At 38.3% G+C, this 19,403-nt stretch overlaps 1 protein-coding gene across 1 annotated transcript; it reads left to right on the forward strand.

Moving 5' to 3' along the window:
- Nucleotides 1-9,119: 9,119 nt before the first annotated feature.
- tnfsf14 (TNF superfamily member 14) lies at nt 9,120-14,734 on the forward strand. The gene is made up of 4 exons (XM_058377264.1): nt 9,120-9,462; nt 11,377-11,410; nt 12,247-12,330; nt 12,426-14,734. The coding sequence occupies exons 1-4, from the start codon at nt 9,238-9,240 to the stop codon at nt 12,821-12,823; spliced, it is 741 nt and encodes a 246-aa protein (XP_058233247.1). The 5' UTR covers nt 9,120-9,237; the 3' UTR covers nt 12,824-14,734.
- Nucleotides 14,735-19,403: the final 4,669 nt, after the last annotated feature.

The following is a 19,403-nucleotide window of genomic DNA, read 5'->3' on the forward strand; positions in this document are numbered from 1 at the left end:
TTTTATATGAGAATTAATCAATGTGTGAAACTTTATTTCTGAAGCTGTAAGATCTCCAGAGAACTATAAACTTTTCACAAATGACTTACTGCTAAACAAAAAATATTATTATTATTATTATTATTATTATTATTATTATTATTATTATTATTAAGAAGAAGAAGAAGAAGAAGAATAGGTATTTTTTATATTTTGGAAAAATATTTTTTCATAAAAATAATTAATAATTATTTAATTTTATTATTTTATTTTAAAATAAAATAAAATTTAAATAATTATTAAGAGCTAATTATTACTATTGGATATTAATAGAATAACACAGTCAATAACAAAAGAATAAATAAAATATAAAGTCAATAAACAGATTAATAAAAGTTTTTTTTCTCTACATGAGCCAAAGTGGGGTTTTTTTGTCTCTTTACAGACATCAAGAAGGTGAAATTAAAATTAAATTAATTTTAATTTTATTTCAAAAGTCAGACATTTTTATTATTTTGGAATTTTATTGCTTTAGTGTTTGTTGATTTTGTAAAACAGCTTTTACACCGACATAGAAATGGATTTAAATGCAAGCTAAATTGGATGAAACGTGCAAGTGAATGGATTGTCAATAGGCCACTTTATTAGGAACACCTGTTATCCAACTCATTGGGGTTTTGTTTGTATCACACATGAAAAATAAACATGTTTCTAGCTGGGTTTTAAAGATTCATAAATACAAGTGTTGGCTAATTCACAGATTCTGTCCGGATACCTGCTGGACTTTCCTTTTCAGCAGCAGGGTTTCTGATGTTCCACGGATTTAAACTGGTGCTTGATAATGATCTTATAATGGAACGGAGTTTATTTGTGAGATCATGAGGTTTAAATTTCAGCAAGAAAAACTGTTACAGGTTAATGATCCTAGCAAGCCTTATATACGTGTGTGTGTGTGTGTGTGTGTGTGTGTGTGTGTGCGTAGAAAAGAACATATTCACGAGTCTTTCCATAATAGCACCAATTACAGATACACACACACACTAATAAAACAGTGAAGTCTTTGACACAGATTTAGTATTTTTCACATCTTCATGTCTTATTTCAGTACAGTACATGGTGTAGAAGGTGGGCACTTGTGACATTTTGCCCCATCAGTGGCAGTTTTAAAGCAATTAAATACACAGAAATATCAATATTGATTTTCAATTTTAAAGTTGGTGTTGAGGTCAGGTCATTGTGAAGTTCCTCCACACCAAACTCACTCATCCATGTCTTTATGGACCTTGCTTTGGTCACTGGTGTGCAGTCATGTTGGAACAGGAAGGGGTCATCCCCAAACTGTTCCCACAAAGCATGAAATTGTCCAAAATGTCTTGGTATTAAGCTGAAGCATTAAGAGTTCCTTTCACTGGAACTAAGGGGTCCAACCCCTGAAAAACAACACCTGAACTCAATGATTTGGAGAGGTGTCCCAATACTTTTGCCAATATATTGTTTAATTTTTTCGTTTGGAATTGAAATGTTCTCGATCATAAAGTTGCTTCCTGACTGTGTGTGTTGTTAAAAGTGCTATAGAAACAAAAATAAACGCTGATGCTGCAATATTAAGTGTGTCACGCTAAACCAGGAAGAGCTGCTGCATGTGACACACTTGGCAAGTTTCCCCAAACTGCACACTGAGTGCACTGGAGGTGGTGATGAAGGGGAACTAGAAACACAGACACACAATTACAGAAAATATGACGTGCCAAAGAGGTCAAAACTAGGCCAGGAAAAGTGAACAGGAAATGGATCTCATGGCATGAAGTCACCCGAAACAGCCATTTAATATTTTTAGTAATCATCTCTGATGTGACAGCGAACCCACGCGACAACTTATCCCCACTCTCCCCTAGTGTGTGTGGCCTTACATGTATTACACAGATTAATAGGTCACCATTAAAACATAAGGTCCAGCAGATGGTGACCTCAAAGCTCTGTGTTCTTAAGCCACTGTTGTTATGTGGTGCAAAAGTTTGTGCACCTTTGCTTTAACATTAAGAATTTTTTATTTTTTATTTTTTTTATTTAAATATTTTACAAATAACAAAACTTACACAAAGGTATGTCAAGATATTAATCGCAAACAAAGCAAATGGTTTAAATCTTTTACAAAATTATTTAGCTTTTTTTAGGTTTCTGAAAGCAAATCTCTCTCCATATTTTATTTTATTTTATTTTATTTTATTTTATTTTATTTTATTTTATCATCATTTCCACTCTACGGTTGTGATCTTTCCAACATTTTTACATAATGGTTTTTACTGTTACTAACATTTTCCCTAAAACGCCCTGCTTCCTGTTTCTGCTCTTCTCCTGCACTCTAAAAGGTTGATATTTTCTGTTTGGTTTTTTGTAATATTTAGCCAGCAAACACTGCAGTGTGCCTCCTAAAGCGAGTCGACTGCGATGAACACTTAATATGAATCATATTTAAAAAAATTTTAAACTAAGAAAACCCTGATACATGAACATGAGAGAGAGTGAAAACATGAGAGAGAGTGAAAACATGAGAGAGAGTGGAAACATGAGAGAGAGTTGGTGAAAGAGATTCATATTTCTTTCAATTCCTGACCCAGAAACGAGACAGGATGCTAACTTTGCACAAAACAGATTTCTTTTCTCTTTCCTTTCTCCTCTCATTAACTTGGTTAAGTCTCGGAATTAGTTTACCAGATCAAATCTTTAGTTTCGCTTTCTTTTGTTTCACACTTTTTGACATTTTCGGCGTGGGGACGGATGAGAAGGGAGTTCTCTTGATATAATGACATGACATTATGCTTCACAGACGTCTTTGGTGCATGTGCAGCGACTGCTAGAACTACAGTCGGTGGTGGGTGTTAATGACGTGCTTTTCAAACCTCACACTGTTCTGGAGATAGTAGTGGTGTGACACAGACCGTATATCTGTCTCTCCATCTCTATTTAGCACAACGAATCTCTGTATTATTTTTTAGCTGTGTTTAGAATTAAACCTGAAGGGAATGTGAGGCTTGTTGTTTAAGTTAAATACAAACCCTGGGATATGGTAGCAGTGTCAGTATAATGTTCTGAATTCTGGCTCCGTTCTTACAAACAGTAATTAAAAACAGCGACAAAACCACTGTGTCCAGTTACTTTAAACCTTTACGCAAATAAAGAGTGACCTCCATATTCGGTGAGAGCTGAAAGGGGTAAAGACGTAGGTTAGCATCCGAAGATCAAAGATCACACACTGCTTCTCCTTTAGGGATGACCAACATTAATCTTGGAATATTGAACTATATGTCTTATGTTCTGTAAACCTGCTTCGAGACAATGTCCATTGTTAAAAGCGCTATAGAAATAAAATTGAATTGAATTGAATTTATTTATTTTGTTTTGTATTTTACAATGGACATTGTCTCAAAGCAGCTTTACAAAAGAAGAGAAACGGAGAAAGGGGAGGGGAAAAATGAAAATAAAATAAAAATATATATAAAAAAACTAAATACCTAGAAATAAGAATAAATTATTAAATTAAATTATTAAACTATTTTATTTTATCCCTAATGAGCAAGCCTGTGGCGAAGGTGGCAAGGAAAAACTCCCTGGGATGATATGTGGAAGAAACCTTGAGAGGAACCAGGCTCAGAAGGGAACCCATCCTCATTTAGGTGACACTAAACAGTAAATAATGTAACTGTAACTGATTCATGTCCTTTCTACAACAGCAATCAATGGCCTATGAGGAACTATTAGGTCATTGTAGTTTCTGAGGTCATTATAGACACTAGGTCTTTGCTGTCAGAAGCTGACAGATGAAATGGCAGATCTTTGACTGTATGAAAGTCCCCAAGTGACTCTGTCCATGTTTGTCTCCTGGTCCTCACAGATCCATCCACAGCATCAGTGGGCACCACCAAGCGACGAGACTCTGACCAGGGGAAGGGCAGTGGTCACAATGGAAACTGGCAAACACTGGGAGCTCAGGAGTGGGGTGTATAGCTCGACAGAGAAAGACAGAGAGAGAAAGAGAAAGATATTAAGTATGATTCTGATCATGTGATGTTTAAGACAATGTAGATTATGTGTAAAGTGCAGGCAGGGACTCCGGCAAGACTAGCTATGACAGCATAACTAAAAGGGAGAGCCAGAAGGTGATAGACATGAAGGCTTCCCAGGACATAAAATGTCCAACCACTTCACAGTCAGTGACCTGAGCGACTTGAAAGGGTGGTAAGGTGACAGCATCCAAACATCCCAGTACACCAAACACTCTATGCCCATGGACCTTCCAGATCTGCTCCTTTACCTAAGAAAACTATACATTAAAAGCTTGACTAAACAAATGTGTCTTCAGCCTAGACTTAAACACTGATACTGTGTCTGAATCCTGAACACTAATTGGAAGGCTGTTCCATAACTGTGGGGCTTTGAAAGAAAAAGCTCTGCCCCCTGCTGTAGCCTTTGCTACTTGAGGTACTACCAAATAACCAGCACGCTTTGATTGGAGTAGGCGTGGCGGATCATGAAAGACTAAAAGATCGCTCAGGTACTGCGGCGCGAGACCATTTAGTGCTTTATAGGTCATTAACAGAATTTTATAATCAATGCGATATTTGACTGGGAGCCAATGTAGTGTGGCTAAAATAGGAGTGATGTGTTCATATCTTCTGGTTCTAATTAGGACTCTAGCTGCTGTGTTCTGGAGTAACTGGAGCTTGTTTCTGCTCCTACTGGAACATCCAGACAGTAAGACATTACAATAATCCAACCTAGAGCTAACAAAAGCATGAACAAGTTTCTCTGCATCATGAAGCGACAACATATTCCTTATCTTGGCAATATTTCTGAGATGAAAGAAGGCTACCCGAGTGATATTATCTACATGAGCTTCAAACGAAAGACCAGAGTCAATAATCACACCAAGATCTTTTACTGCTGGACAAGATGAAACCGAAAGACCATCCACCGTTACTCTGTAATCAGAAAGCTTACTTAGCTTAGCTGCATGTGGTCCTAGTACTAGCACCTCTGTCTTGTCCGAGTTAAGCAGGAGGAAGTTAGTGGCCATCCAGTGTCTAATGTCCTTTACACATTCTTCTATCTTAATAAGCTGGTGTCTCTCATCTGCTCTCACAACATATAGCTGTGTGTCGTTGGCATAACAGTGGAAGCTAATACCATGTTTACAAATAATTGCACCAAGGGGTAACATATATAGGGAGAAAAGCAGTGGGCCTAAAACAGAACCTTGTGGAACACCGAACATAACCTTGGTATGCATAGAGAAGTTACCATCTAGATCTACAAACTGATAACGGTCAGTCAAATAAGACCTGAGCCAGGAGAGGGCTGTTCCCTTAACACCAACAACATGTTCTAGTCTATCAAGTAGAACAGTGTGGTCAATGGTGTCAAAAGCTGCACTACGATCCAGTAGCACCAGTATGGAGACACAACCCTGATCAGAAGCCAGTAACAGGTCATTTACCACTTTAACCAGTGCTGTCTCTGTGCTATGATGAGGCCTAAATCCTGACTGATACATTTCATAAATGTTATTTCTATGCAGGTCTGAACATAACTGCTGTGCTACAGCCTTTTCTAGGATCTTGGAGATAAAGGGCAGGTTTGATATCGGTCTATAGTTAGACAGCTGACAGGGGTCGAGGTCTGTTTTTTTAATCAGTGGTTTGATAACTGCTGGCTTAAAAGATTTAGGCACGTAGCCAGTGCTAAGGGAAGAATTTATGATTTTTAGAAGGGGTTCGGTAGCTACTGGTAATATCTGTTTAAGGAAAGACATGGGTAAAGGATCTAGAATGCAGGTTGAAAGTTTTGAAGAAGAAATTAGTGAAATTAGACCAGGCTCTTGAAGTGGAGTGAAGCATTCAAAGCTCTGATCAGAAATAGTTATATTATGTAAAAAATTGTCTAACAAATAATTTGGTTTTAAATTAATAGTCTGAATTTTTTGTCTGATATTGTCAATTGTTTCACTGAAGAAATTCATGAAGTCATTGCTGCTGCATGTAGATGGTGTGCGCTTTTCTACAGTGGTTTTACTCCTAGTTAGTTTTGCTACAGTACTAAATAAAAATTTTGGATTGTTTTTGTTATCTTCGATCAGGGCAGAGAGATACGCTGATCTAACAGCGCTAAGACAATTTTTGTATCTCAGAAGGCTTTCCTTCCACGCTAACTGAAATACTGCTAATTTAGTTTGACGCCAATTACGTTCTAGTTTCCTAGGTGATTGTTTTAAAGCTTGTGTGTGGTCGTTGTACCAGGGTGCTAATTTCTTCTCGTTAATTATTTTCCTTTTAAGTGGAGCTACAGTATCTAGGGTGTTCCGAAACATTGACTCCAGGTAATCAGTCGCCTGATCAAGTTCTGTAGGGTCAGACAGCGAACCAATCATGTGTGATAATTCTGGGAGACTATCGGTAAATCTCTCTGCAGTAGCAGAAGTAAATGTACGCTTGATACGGTAACGTGACACCTTGCGCATCTCATGTCTAAGACGAATTTTAAATGAAACAAGATAGTGATCTGAGATAGCTTCCGACTGTGGAAGAGTGACTATGTTTTCTATATTTAATCCAAATGTAAAAATGAGATCCAAAGTGTGACCTCCATTATGAGTGGGTCCTATTACATTTTGATTAACACCTAATGAATCTAAGATGGATACAACTGCTGTTCTCAGAGGGTCTTCTGGCTTATCAAAATGAATGTTGAAGTCTCCTACTATTAGTGCTTTGTCTAAAGAAACAACAAGGTTTGAAGTAAAATCTCCAAATTCACTGAAGAATTCAGAGTATGGCCCTGGGGGTCTGTAAAGAACAATTAGTGGAATTGGCTCTGTGAACTTATTTTTTGTTGCTACATAGGATATGTTGAACTGATGTCTGGGTTTTTGTGTGGCACCTAGCTTATTATCATGAATAACTGCGACACCTCCTCCAGTGTCTGTTAGATGCGGTTGATGTATATAGCTAAAACTAGGCAGACAAGCTTCATTTAATGCTACATACTCGTTTTGTTTAATCCATGTTTCTGTTAAACAGGTGCTGGCTGTGCATTCACTATCATCTAGTTTTATGTTAATCAGGTTACTAAAACAAATTTTCTGGTTTCTGTTAAAACATTTTCATTTGGCTCGGGGAATAGACGCAGTCTCAATGTTATGAACCCTGAGTGACGACTCATTGCAGCTAGCAGATGGTCTGATTAGCCTGCTTGTCTGCTCCCTGGCTCTGGCCCTGGATTGTCACAGATTAACTAGATCTGCTCGAAGACTATGTGCTATGCTGCAAGAAATGAGAGCAGCACCCTCCCGAGTGGGATGGACACCATCCCATCCTAACCTAGCACCACCTAGACATCCAGCAGTTCAGCGACCATAACCTGCTGTAAGCTACATCGCCACACCGCATTGGGATGGGGCCAGAGCATACTACAGCATCGGACATCCCCTTCGCTCCTCTTCGCACCTCTACAACATTACTCTTAGTAACCTCAGAGAATTGATCTCGTACGATACGATGCACATAAACGCTGCTGGATTTTACACCCAAACACCAAAATCTCCATCCAGAACGTTCTGTTTGAGCTGCAAGAGAACCAAAAGCTAGTTGTGCTTTTTGTCGCTACGGCAACCGGTACTCTCTCAAAATGTCAATATTCATGGGGATGAAGGGAAGCATTCTCTTAGGCATAAAAATATTATGTAAAATAAATGTCTAGGAGTTTTATTTTAATACAATTTTTTCATCGTTTCTCTGCGCTAGATGTCGTGTCCATGTATCTATGCTGCTGCAGAGAAGAAAAGTGGAGGCAGGAAGCTTATTTAAGGAAGATCTGAAGGATGTTATTACCCTGTGGGTTCATGGGCTTGGTTATGTTATTATTATGTGTTTATTAATCTGATTCGATGTATGTGTATAGCGCCTTTTACAATGGACCTTGTCTCAAAGCAGCTTCACAAAAGTAGAGAAACAGAGAAAGGAGAAAAATAAATTATTAAATTAAATGATTAAACTATTTTATCCCTAATGAGAAGCCTGAGGTGACGGTGCTGAGGAAAAAACTCCCCGTGATGATATGAGGAAGAAACCTCGAGAGGAACCAGGTTCTGAAGGGAACCTCATCCTTATTTGGATGACACTGGACAGGAAATAATGTCCTTTCTACAACAGCAATCAAGGGCCCATGAGGAACTATTAGGTAAGTGTAGTTTCTGAGTCCATTATAGACTTAGCTCTAATTCCTTGCTGTCAGATGAAACGGCAGATCTGTGACGGTGTGAAAGTCCCCAAGTGTCTCTGTCCACGGCTGTCTCCTGGTTACAGACTGTCCACACAGATCCATCCACAGCATCAGCGAGCACCACTGAGCGACGAGACTCTCAGACCAGGGGTACAGGCAGACAGACAGGTTATCAGACAGACAGGTTCATGTGCTTGGTTATGAGACTCTTCTGTTATTATTATGTGAACACTCCCTCCCCCCCCCACAACCGTTCTACCCCATCCATCTTTAGGCGGAAAAGAATCAGATATGATCTTGATGGTATTTGGTTTTCACTACAGCGGTGTTTACTCTAAACTTACTTACTGCTCTGTAGGACAGACAACTTTATGAGAGATGAAAAACAATTCTGTGTATATATTTTTTTTAGCCCCGAGTTTGTTGAGCTGGTTTATTTTCAGAGAATCGGTTTTCATGCAGGCCCTGTGTGTGTGTGTGTGTGTGTGTGTGTGTGTGTGTGTGTGTGTGTGTGTGTGTGTGTGTGTGTGTGTGTTTGCTCGTTTCCTTCATCACACCTTTGAAACAATTTCTTCACACTGAGGTCGAGCAGTTAGCCAAAAAAAACAAACAAAAAAAAAAACAGAAACCAAAACCTTTTTAAAATTTATTTATTATTTTATTTAAATGGATATTAAAATGAGTTTTTTTTTTTGTTTTTTTGTTTTAGTTTCTGAATTCGTCTTTCATACTTTTTTGTATTTACAGACGCTGTGCTGCAACTGTCCACCCACCTTAATGTGACAGAGTGAACACACAGTGTGTCTCTCAGCGTGTGTGTGTGTGTGTAAGTGTGTGTGTGTGTGTGTGTGTAGGAGCGTACCAGAGTGGGAGTTATCTTTCACGCTGCCTCTTCAGCCATTGCTCAGCATTTTATCTTGTCTAGAGGATCGTCACCTGTGCTTCAGAGTGCTTCAGACGTTTGGCCTGCAGGACTGCACAGACATGGCTGATGGTCGTTTTTTAAAACCTTCCGTGTTTGTAGTGGACGGTGGAACCGGTTTCCCGCCGCCGCTGCCCCCCAAACCGGGACAGAGACGAATCCAGAAACGGAAGAAGCTTCTGATCCAGAACCTGCTGGTGGTGCTGGTGTGTCTGGCTTTGGCTGGTTTATTAGTGGAGGGTTTCTTCATCTACAGACTCCACCACACTAACCAAACCCAGGTGTCTGTAAGTGCTGTCCATCATGACTTCTTCTGTTCTGACTTTCTTCTGGTCTCGGTTCTGCTGAAAAACTTTCGCACCTTAAACAGCACCTTATTCTACCTTTGCCCTTGCTGCTTCTGAGCACTTCTTTTTATTTTCTTTTTTAAAAACGATGGTGTGGTTTTGAATTGTGAAACACTTTCTTTATTACACACACACACACACACACACACACAAACCAGAACTGTATTACTCATGATGGTAAGTAGTAAGCTTTGATTAAGTAACTGAAGGTTTTACTTGTGTAATGAGTGAGTTACAGCACATGAAGCTGACATATTCCTTAACTTAATCGATTCCTCTTCCTCCTCAACCTGCTCCTCTGCTCACCCTTTATACCTTTATATATTTTATTTTATTCTCCGTACACATTCATTTTCTTCTTATCTTTGAGCATCCATAACTCAGGGAAGTGAATCCAATTGCGTTGGAATTACACGAGCGTATAGAATTTGGTGATTTCATTAGAAAAATGCTTAGAAAAAATAAACTAAATAAAAATAAACTTTTGGATCGTTTAAAAAAATCAGAGCTTTACAATTCAATTCGATTTTGTTTGTTAGGCGCATTTAGCGATGGATATTGTCTCAAAGCAGCTTCACAGAACATAAGAAATATTGTAGAAAACGTTCAAGATTGTTATTAGACAAAAACGTTTAAGATTAATATTCGACTTATGTTAAAATGTATTTGTATTTACTAACTTATATAACTTTTAACTATTCTCCATCTTGCATTACGATCATTTTATATTCGGATATTTAAAATTTTTCGCCCTATTAAATCTATGTCAGGCGCAACACAGTGGGCGTCCGGTATTCATAGTAATAGTTTCATATCATTCAACAGACTCTCATATTATTCTATCAGACCTGGATCTAGTGTACTTATGGTTAAAAATAAGTCAGTGCATGCCGACTCCACCTCTTCCTTGAAGCCCACCACATGCGAGATGCAGCTTCCTGTAAATGATGCAGCAGGACTGACCGACAGCCGAAACTCTTCTGGGTTCTGGGTTTTCTGGTTCATTTTTTTTTTCAGCTTGTATACATATACATTATATAAGCAAGGTGAAGTGGAATTTCCCAAAAGCACTGGGTTTTTTCTCAGGATAACGTATTGAAGCTTCGGTGTTGTGTTGATAGACTGGAGTCTGGGACCAGCGTGTGCATCAACATTTCACGATAAAATATATATAAAAAATTTAAGTTAAGTTAAGTTAAGTTAAGTTAAGTTAAGTTAAGTTAAGTTAAGTTAAGTTAAGTTAAGTTAAGTTAAGTTAAGTTAAGTTAAGTTTTTTTTGGCCGCTAACAGCAAGTGTTATTTGGCATTTTAAATGTTTTTTCTCCAATGTAATGAAACTAGCAATAACACGACCCCTAACCGCCACCCAAGAAACACAAATTTTCAGAAAAAGACTTCAATAAATATGTATTTTATGTTACGTGACACCTCAGGAAGCATCTAGGATATCATCATTATTATAAAAACTCTTCCTCTGGTCTTCTGCTTCTAAAGATACCATAATTCTTTTTTTTTTTTTTTCCAGTCAGGAAATAGTTTATTCCATGTGAATGGAGTGTAAAAGTTAAGAAAAACCATGCTGCTCAAACTCACACAGGCACTTTGTGTTTATATTCAGAATTATGAACCATTTTTTTCCACTATAAACCCCATAGAACTTTTTCTTCTGACTACGCATGCAAAGGTTGAAGTTTCAGACAGACCACACGACATAGCATGTTTGCTGTTTCCTCCTTCTGACCTGCATGCTGGTGGGCCGGTCCACCTTCTGTGGTTTGCTCTGCAGCCGTCTTTATCTTTTCATGCATGTGCATCTTATCAGATATCATCTAAACCATGCTTGCTCTCTTTCAGATTCCTGCTCAGCCGAAGACCGAAGCACTACAAGGTAAAGAACGCACCGAGTCAGACCCTTTATGTACTATTTAAAATGAGTGTCCTGAAAACACCCCGTAAACCAAAGACCACTGAAAGAGAGCCTACAGCCACCATATTAGCAAGAATGTTCAAGGGGTTGCTATAAACTTACAGAGAAAAACCACCGAAGCAGAAGAACACACAGGGGTACACGCACAAACTTATCTGGAAACGAACTACAGCCCACAGCTCCGAGCTCTGCCCCCTAAACTTTTGACCTTGTGTGTATCGCACACACGCTATGGAATTGACGAACACACACATGCTAGCCAGAGAGTATCGTTTTAAAATATGTTGAAATGAAAATGAAATAAAAATAGTGAGCTTTATTGATCAATGCTAATTATAGAGCGGTATTCGGAGCTGCTAACATCAATAGCTGAAAATACGGAAGGTTTTTCGTAATGTTTAGAACTTCCCTCATCCCTAATCAGAGCTTTGATTTAATAAATTGGATAGAAATGTTCATCTGATGTGAAGAACTCATGCGGTTTAAATATAATTCGCTCCTTGAGGTAAACTGTACCAGATCCGTATAAAGATTTTCTGAGTACAATCCTGACTGCACAAGATTAACCATGAACTGATGATTTAACAATCCAAATGTTGACTTTCTTTTTGTTTACTAAAACGCCTGAGAATAATTAGTCTCACACTGAATCTTTAATGGCAGTAATCATAGATACATAGTTCTGAGACGCTCTAAAGTCACACTATATCTGAAGAAAGACCAGGAAGTAAGCTGTAACACAAATCCAGTTCCCAGTACAGATGACCATGTTCACACTGAACCTTTGTTCGTTTCAGGAGAACGAATTAAGGAGCAACCTTCCAAGGAGTCGAGGCCACCTACGATCCCCAATCCGTCAAAGCCTCTTGCACATCTGACAGGTGAGGCTGAGCTTCTCCACATCACACCACTCCCATTGTGCAGTTCATGTCTTATCGAACATGTTTACATCCATGTGTCTGTTATTTTTGAACAGTCGCTAAGAAACCTGAAAAGGAAGGAATCGTGGAATGGAATGGTAATGAAAATGGAGAGTCCTTTGTTTACCAGTTCAAGTACAAAGATGGGAAGCTGATCGTTCGGAAAGAGGGCTACTACTACGTGTACTCCAAGCTTAGCTACAGTGCAGACAGCACTTCCTTCAGCTATACGGTGGAAAGGGACACAACGCGCTATCTGGGTAAATCCATCACGCTCCTCAGACACAACAGATACAACGCGAAACCGGTCCACAAAAGCAACGTGAGGGACAGCTACCTGGGCGGGGTCTTTCATCTGCTGAAGGACGATGGGCTTTTCGTTCACGTCAGTAACGGCTCTCTGATTCGTCTATATATGTCCGCTGATAACTTTTTCGGCATGTTTATGCTGTAGATAGAATATCGGCACATGTTTATAACCATAGGCGCCGGCTTCCTGGGTGCTGGACTTTAGAATTCTTATCTAGATATCTTATATTTAGACATTTAAGTTAGAAATGTACTCCAGTTGGAGAGTAATGGTAATAATGGTGATATTAGCTGTCTTCTATGTGGTCTGTTCACACTATCAGTGATGTGATTAGTTATTTTCAGTGACAGATGGCTGTGTAAAGGTTGTACATTTCCATACGATGTGGTGTGGTACAACTAACCCTGTGGTATCTCTTTAGAAAGTGTGTCTGGTGGACCCTCAGGGGCAATGACGTATAACCAGAGGGTCTGTGAATGTTTTTTAAATGTACTGTTTGACTGATCACTTAAATTGAATTGGATTAATCTGTAACCTAAGAGCAAGTGAGACTATAAATAATGAACTCAGGCCTAATGTGGTCTAGCTCGGGAATAAAAATCACTCTGGCTCTAACAAATTTGACTCGGATTAGATTTGGAAAAAAATACACCATCGGCTCAGGATTCCTGGTTCCTAAATGTTTGAGGAGAAGCCCTGTCCTGTGGTAAGAGGTAAATTCTGGCAGGGTAGAACATCGCTCTGGTATGTGGCTTGGGATGCAGCCAGTAACAGAAGGAGGAAGCAACTGTCAAAGACATTAACCATGTTCTTAGGTGCCAGATTTTTTCTTTATTTTAAGACTCGCTGTACTGCTAGAGCTGTTGATTAGCCAAACACAACAGCTTGATGAGTTGATGAGTTTTGTCATTAGGAACACATTTATTCTGTCAAATTAGCAGGGCAATCCTTGATTCAGGAAATTTTACACAACGTTAGTCAACGGTGCAACAACTCCGACTACACGTTTCCGATACCACTCACAAAATTCTAGACTTTTTAGCTTACTATGAGTCGCTAAACGTGAGAGAATACCAACCTATAGGCCACTCAGATTGTTCTTTAGCAGTACAAAGAAGCCATACACACCTCTCCAGAAGGTCTTGCAGCTCATAAATGTTAATTGAAGGTACAGTATGGCCTACACAACTGTGAAAACTCACCACTCTGTGAACACCGGCTAAATCCAGACTGTTTGGCTCGGAAAATATTGTATTGTATAGCTCCGAGAGACGTGGGTATTTAACCTCCTCACACAGAGGGACGGTTTTTAAAAATAGCTCCTCAAACAGAGCTAGGTCTAGGTTAGGAAACTGTTTCCAATAGTTGTTGGAACTCTTAAGACAAACTTATGTCGAATGTGTAAGACTGGCTGGAATATGGCTGTCATGTACAGTATGATGTCACACTCGTAGGCAGTTAGGACCACCCACAGTGAAGTCATACACACACCACCACCTATGTTTATAACCTGACCAACGTTGGTAAAGGGGTTTTTTTTGTAATCAGAGGTGCAATAAATGAAAAATATAATGCTTAGATAGATATTGGAGATCCTGAATAATCACACGATCACACCACTGGTAATATTTCTATCCGAAAACTGACAGATGTACATTGTTGTTGCTTTGCTCCGTTTTTTTTTTTTTTAAAAAAGAGCAGATTATTAATAATGTTATTAATACTTTGCCAATGTTTACCTGAAACATCGTGGTTTAATAGTGAAGAGTTTGCAGCATTCTGTACGACAACGTCGGGCTTTTTCGTTCCTCATCATTTAAACTTCTCACCAAAAAATATTTTCACATTGTTTGAATGTAAAATTTGCAAAAATCTGTTTAAACCTTCGGCTACTGGACACGATTAAAGGTTCTTTTGCACAATAACATTTTTGTTTTGAATATATATCTCTCTCTTTATCTATCTATATAAATAATTTATTATTTTTGGCTTATGTAGTGACAAGCTTTTACACTGAATGTCTACGATGATCATTTTCTTTGTGATCATTTCTTGTTCGAAATAAATAAATACTTTTAAACCATTCCAAATTGCGTCTGGTTTTTAGTTTTAAGGGACGTTACACACTTGAGGCCACACGTACATTACATGAGTGCTGTTTCTGTATATGAGCTGTGGTTGGCCACTTCCAGTCGGCCCATGAGCTCAAGCAGCTGCGGAAGTCTAACCTTTTAACTTCCTTCACTCCGGTGTGTATGTTGTTATATATGTGTGTGTGTGTGTGTGTGTATGTTTCCCAAGTTTGTTTTCATGAGGTGCATGTCACTGTGGCATGCCTTCAGAGCCAGTGCATCATGCACTACAAACTTTTTTTCTTCTTTCCCCCTTCATTGCTTTTATCTCAGGTTTACAGACTAAACTTTTTTGGTTTGGCTTTGGTTTCTTTTCATCTGTGTCTTCTTATAAGAAGCGGTGACTTTGAGCTTCACCCACGCTGCAGGCCCAACCTGCTTTTAGTTGAGTTGTGGGGCTCTTGGGTAATCTGCAGAGGAAGTAGGGGGGTGGGGGAAGAGGTCTGCAAACAGGTACATTAGAATAACTCTTTCGCTGACTCAGATCTCGCAGGAAAACACTATCTCAGACACCCCTTTGGAACGTTCCAGCCGATTACACCACATGCGGACCGGTGAGAGCTTCCACGGGGAATGGGATACGACACGTGGGGGAATGAATAAATGAATCTACCACAAATGGAGAGATATTCGGAAGAACAAAAATCTATGAAAGAAAAGCGCCATGGGGCATGTGCTAATTTTATTTTTATTTATTTATTTATTTATTAAAAAATAAAAAAGGCCCCAGGTCGCAAAAATAGATGATTTGAAAGCATATTTTTTAAATAAATATGTTTAAGATGCTGTTCCAAGGATGTTCGATAATTCAAATAAAAATAAATAATAGTGATTAAAGAAAAAAGGGAAGAAAGAAAAGATAATATAATAACAATTATAACAAAATAAATGATATATAATAGTATACCAAAAAAATGTTTGTGAAAAATAAAAATAAAAAGTCATATAAAAAAAAAAATCTTGTCCTTAAAATAGTCATTTTATTCAAATAAATAAAATAAAATAATGGAAATGTAATGGAAGTGTGACATTACAGAAAACATTGAAGCAAAAAAATAAAATAAATAAAAATAAATAAATAAATAAGGGAAAAAAATCAGGTTAAAAGCTAAAATAAAATGTGTTTTAAGATAAGATAAGATAAGATGAACCTCTATTCATCCCACAGTGGGGAGTTTCCAATTTTAGCTATAAAAAGTCTGCTTCACAATACTTGTGTTGAAAGAGAATGTAAATGTACGTGTGTTATTATGTAAGAAGTGTGTAAGCAGATGTGTGGAGAGACGTGTGTGTACATAGTGCTGTGATCATCACATATGTGCCTGTATACTGTATGTAAATAGGTTCATTCTCATCACTCTGCTGCAGTGTGGAGTGAAACTCTGAGCAGTGACACATTCACACTTCGTTGTGTATTTATCTGGATTTTCCCTGTCTGTGTTTTCTGAACCACACAAAGTTTTTCTGACTGAACTAATATTCTAGATATTCTAGTGCCTTTAAACAGGGAAAAAACAAAAACAGCTTCAAATGCCTCCGCTTATTCCAGTTGAAAAGAAAAAAAATGAATGATTGGAGAAAAAGAAACAGAATGTATGTTGTAGCTGTCGTTGCTGTTGATCGTTGGCTCGTGTACGTGATGGCAGTAACAATACGCCTACTAGCATTTCGTTTCGGTCATGCTTTATATCATTATCTGTTTCGTCCAGAGCATTTTGAAGTGACCACAAATGAGTCTTTCACAATGGCAGTACATCAGGTTAGAGACGTCTTTCACAAAGCAGCTTGTTCAGACAAAGCGAACAGCGCCCTCGGGTGATCACAAGCTCAAACTGAAGTGAAGTGAAATTCTGACTGAACAAAGAAAGAAACAAACAAACAAACACGATTTTGTAGAAGTTCTCTTTTTACACGAATAAACACCCCTCTGTGGGTCAGGGGGCAGACTGACAGGACAGAACAGTGTCTCAGACTCCAAGTCTCTATTTACAAGTCTTTAGATCAGTCAACATTCAGACATTGTTAAAACTATAACAGTGTCTATATAGTTTGTGCTTTTCAGGAGCTAAATACACACTATGTCACTTGACAACGTTAGCTTGCTAGCTTGTTGCAAACAAACAACTAAAAAATTGGCGGCCATGTTTTTTTTTTTTACCACATGTAGCTTAGAGGTTCTACTTTCAGTCCAAAAAACACCCCTCTGTGGGTCAGGGGGCAGACTGACAGGACACCAAGTCTCCATATACAAGTCTTTGCTTTAGATCAATCCACTTAAAGACGTTGTTAAAACTAGAAGACTGTCTATAAAAGTTTGTGCTTTTAAGGAGCTTAATGCACAGTACATCTCTCACCAAAGTTAGCTTGCTAGCTTGTTGCAACCAAACAAAAATAAACTGGCCGCCATGTTTTTTTTTCCACATTTAGTAGCTCAGAGGTTCTACTTTCAGTCCAAAAAACACCTCTCTGTGGGTCAGGGGGCAGACTGACAGGACAACACAGCGTCTCAGACACCAAGTTTCCAAATATAAGTCTTTGCCTTAGATCAGTCAACTTAAAGACACTGTTAAAACTATAAGACTGTCTATCTAGTGTGTGCTTTTAAGCAGCTAAAAACAGAGTATGTCACTCACCAAAGTTAGCCTGCTAGCTTGTTGCAAACAACCAAATTAGCATTCATGATTTTTTCCCCAATTAGTAGCTCAGAGGTTCTACTTTTAGTCCAAAAAACACCTCTCTGTGGGTCAGAGGCCAGACTGAAAGGACAACACAGTGTTTCAGGCACCAAGTCTCCCTATACAAGTCTTTGCTTTAGATCAATCAATTTAAAGACATTACAAAACTATAACACTGTCTTTATAGCAGTGGTGGGCCATCAGGGCCAGCAAGGCCTTCTCTTTTTCCATGAATGTGTATTAAATTATTCCCAGTAGTCTATTCTCTACATTTCTCAGCTTTTCTCTTGGTTGCGCTGCTTCCAGTAGTGTATATTTATGATAAGAGTATTTATCCAATCATATTTCAGCCAGTGGATGACATCATGTGTTACCAGGGTGAAAGAAATCTGCCTTAAGGCCTTCAGAATCAATAGTGCAGGCGCCCGGAGCTTAAAATAAGTGGCAATGAAACTGTTCCATTAACCAATCAGATTTCGAGTTGGCGTCACTGGGGCCTTCTAGCAGGCATGCGATTACGTCAGCAATTTCCCGTCCTTTGATTGGATAATTGGAGCAGTCAGAGGCAGTGAACCGCACAAACTAAATAAAATATATATATTTTAACTCACAATGGCTGACAGAGGAGAAGAAATAGATTTGGTCGCAGACGTCCTTACAAATACATTTTCAAGGCGGACTGTAATAAAATTACAGACTATTCCCTGTGAGGTGTGAAATACTGTAGCCTCATTTCTTTTTTACTTTGTTATTTAACGGTTGATTAGTATCTATTGCTGTGGTGTCATAATGATGGTATAGAGGTGGATTAATGCAGGAAGGACACCAGTGAAGGCCTAGGTGTGAAATGCACCGCCCGCCACTGTTTTATAGTTTGTGCTTTTTAGGAGCTAAAAACACAGTATGTCACTTGCCAACATTCACTAGCTTGCTAGCTTGTAGCAAACAAACAAACAAAAACAAATTGGCATTCATGTTTTTTCCCCCAGTTAGTAGCTCAGAAGTTCAAAGCTTAGTCCAAAAAACACCTCTCTGTGGGTCAGGGGGCAGACTGGTAGAAGCCAATAACATCTCAGACATGACTGTTTATTTACATTTTTCTTTCTTTCTTTTTTTTTTTTTTTTTTCGATATTAAGTATATTATAGTATATCGGTTGAACCAAATGATGGAACCAGGACTCCAGGAGAACAAGGCAGGATGAGCAAAAACATTGAGGCATATGAGGATGACTTCATAGCTGCTATAAAGTAAATGCTAACTAAGGAACCTACCTTGTGGGCATTCCATAACATTATATATAACTGAACAGCTAATGAAGAGATTATAGTATGGTGTCTTGTTTTGTAATTAAACTGTAATCTTGGCAAATTGCTGTGGTATGAGAGTAATACTTTTGGGATGTGAAGTTACTGGAAATGAATCACCTTCGAGATGAAGCATCACTCCTTCACCACCCCTTCATTTAAATGTTTTATTTCTGTATTGCTGTGTTTACATTAATCATGAACATTTGACCTGATTTTTGATAGGGCTGAATTACATTCATTATAAACTAAAATGTAGGCTAAAATAAAGGTTTTGTTAGTTTATTCATCTATTCATCTGTCTATCTATCTATCTATCTATCTATCTATCTATCTATCTATCTATCTATCTATCTATCTATCTATTCATCTGTCTATCTATCTATCTATCTATCTATCTATCTATCTATCTATCTATCTATCTATCTATCTATCTATCTATGTCTGTCTATCTCTCTGTCTGTCATTTATCTGTCTGCTGTTAGCTACTGCTAAACTGAGAAGCTACTCACTATTAGTGCTAGTTTAGCTAACAGGCGTCTCGTGCTGCACAGACAGTGTTGTTAGCACTGAGTTGGTTTGGTTGTTTATGTTTCTTGTTCTCTGTTGCA

Source organism: Hemibagrus wyckioides, linkage group LG24 (genome assembly GCF_019097595.1).
Source record: "Hemibagrus wyckioides isolate EC202008001 linkage group LG24, SWU_Hwy_1.0, whole genome shotgun sequence".
Taxonomy (NCBI): Eukaryota; Metazoa; Chordata; class Actinopteri; order Siluriformes; family Bagridae; genus Hemibagrus; species Hemibagrus wyckioides.

Bases quoted from the DNA above. Each gene is read 5' to 3' on its own strand.
- tnfsf14 (XM_058377264.1), top strand. From the start codon at position 9,238: ATGGCTGATGGTCGTTTTTTAAAACCTTCCGTGTTTGTAGTGGACGGT. The intron at 11,411-12,246 runs GTAAAGAACGCA...TGTTCGTTTCAG, and splicing joins GAAGACCGAAGCACTACAAG to GAGAACGAATTAAGGAGCAA. The intron at 12,331-12,425 runs GTGAGGCTGAGC...ATTTTTGAACAG, and splicing joins GCCTCTTGCACATCTGACAG to TCGCTAAGAAACCTGAAAAG.